The sequence below is a fragment of the Buceros rhinoceros genome, unplaced genomic scaffold (assembly GCF_000710305.1).
Source record: "Buceros rhinoceros silvestris isolate BGI_N320 unplaced genomic scaffold, ASM71030v1 scaffold3478, whole genome shotgun sequence".
Classification (NCBI taxonomy): domain Eukaryota; kingdom Metazoa; phylum Chordata; class Aves; order Bucerotiformes; family Bucerotidae; genus Buceros; species Buceros rhinoceros.
The window spans coordinates 39,998-41,116 of NW_010426200.1; the positions used below are offsets into that span (position 1 = coordinate 39,998).

At 58.5% G+C, this 1,119-nt stretch overlaps 1 protein-coding gene across 1 annotated transcript in view; it reads right to left on the reverse strand.

Moving 5' to 3' along the window:
* The window catches only part of EFR3B (EFR3 homolog B (S. cerevisiae)), a gene marked incomplete at its 5' end in the record, with an annotated part of 12,834 nt that overhangs the window by 449 nt on the left and 11,266 nt on the right, over positions 1 to 1,119 (reverse strand). The window contains 3 exons of the mRNA XM_010141402.1: positions 94 to 143; positions 260 to 366; positions 658 to 706. Of these exons, the coding sequence (XP_010139704.1) occupies positions 94 to 143; positions 260 to 366; positions 658 to 706 (206 nt within the window). The remainder of the gene's footprint in view (positions 1 to 93; positions 144 to 259; positions 367 to 657; positions 707 to 1,119) is intronic.

Genomic DNA, 1,119 nt, shown 5'->3' on the forward strand with positions numbered 1-1,119 from the left:
GTGCCTCCCGCTGGCCCACAAGCCAGCGCTGCGCTCAGGCACACCCTGCTCCAGCAGCAGGTTTTGGGATGCTCGGCCACCACCCTGACTCACCGTATGGTGATCTCGAAGATCTGGTTGAGTTTGCTCTGCAGCAGCGTCGCCTGGAACAGACACAGAGGCCGTATGAGCGGGGCTGTACCAAGGGACCATGGTGGAACAACCACCCCGCTCACCGGAGCGGGGGGAGGGCGGCCTGGCCGCAGCGTCCCCAACTCACCCGGGCACCGCAGTGGGCAGCGATCTCCTCAAATGGAGCTTTCTGAAACTTCTCCACCACTTGCCGCCTCCGCTCCCGCTCCTGCTCCTCCACAGCGACGCTGTCTACTGAAACAGAGGGGATACGGATCCCAACTGCTCCCCAGCCACCACCTCATCCCCACCTCCCCAGCAGACACCATGGACTTGGGCACCACAAGAAAGCCAAGGAGGGATCTCAAGGAACATCTGGCTTCAGTCCAGCCCCGCCATGGACACCACAGAGGTACAAGCTGGGTGCAGTGCTGCTGTGGTGCTGGGGACTCGTCCACCCATGGTGTGCACGCACAAGACACAGGGGTGACAGCACCACCATGCCAGCCTCCATCTCTCCCTCCCGTGGCTGGCTCCCTTGCTCACCTATTGCCTTCTTCAGCGTCTCATACGTGATCTCTTCCGCTGGTGCTCTCTAAAGGAAGGGGGAAAGCAGATGGTGCTCAGGAGACAGTTCAGGGATCACAATGACCCAGAAGTGGTGTCCCAGGCTGTGTTCTCACACCAAAACACAGCCCAGCCTTAAAGATCAGTGACATCTTCCCTGGCAAACTTTGCACTTTGCAAATGTTTGTTCAGGCTGGACTAGCCAGGCCTGACACTTCCCCGAAAACAAAGCAGGGGGAGACCTTTCCTGCCTCATGGCATATCCACCTGCAGTCCATGGAGGTCCATGGCAGAGCAGATCTCCACCTGCAGCCGATGAGGAGGACTCACAGAATCACAGAATCATCTGGCTGGAAGAGACCTTTAAGATCATCAAGCTCAACCGTTCACCCTGCACTGACAGGGTCCCTAAACCATGTCCCTCAGCACCACACCTACATG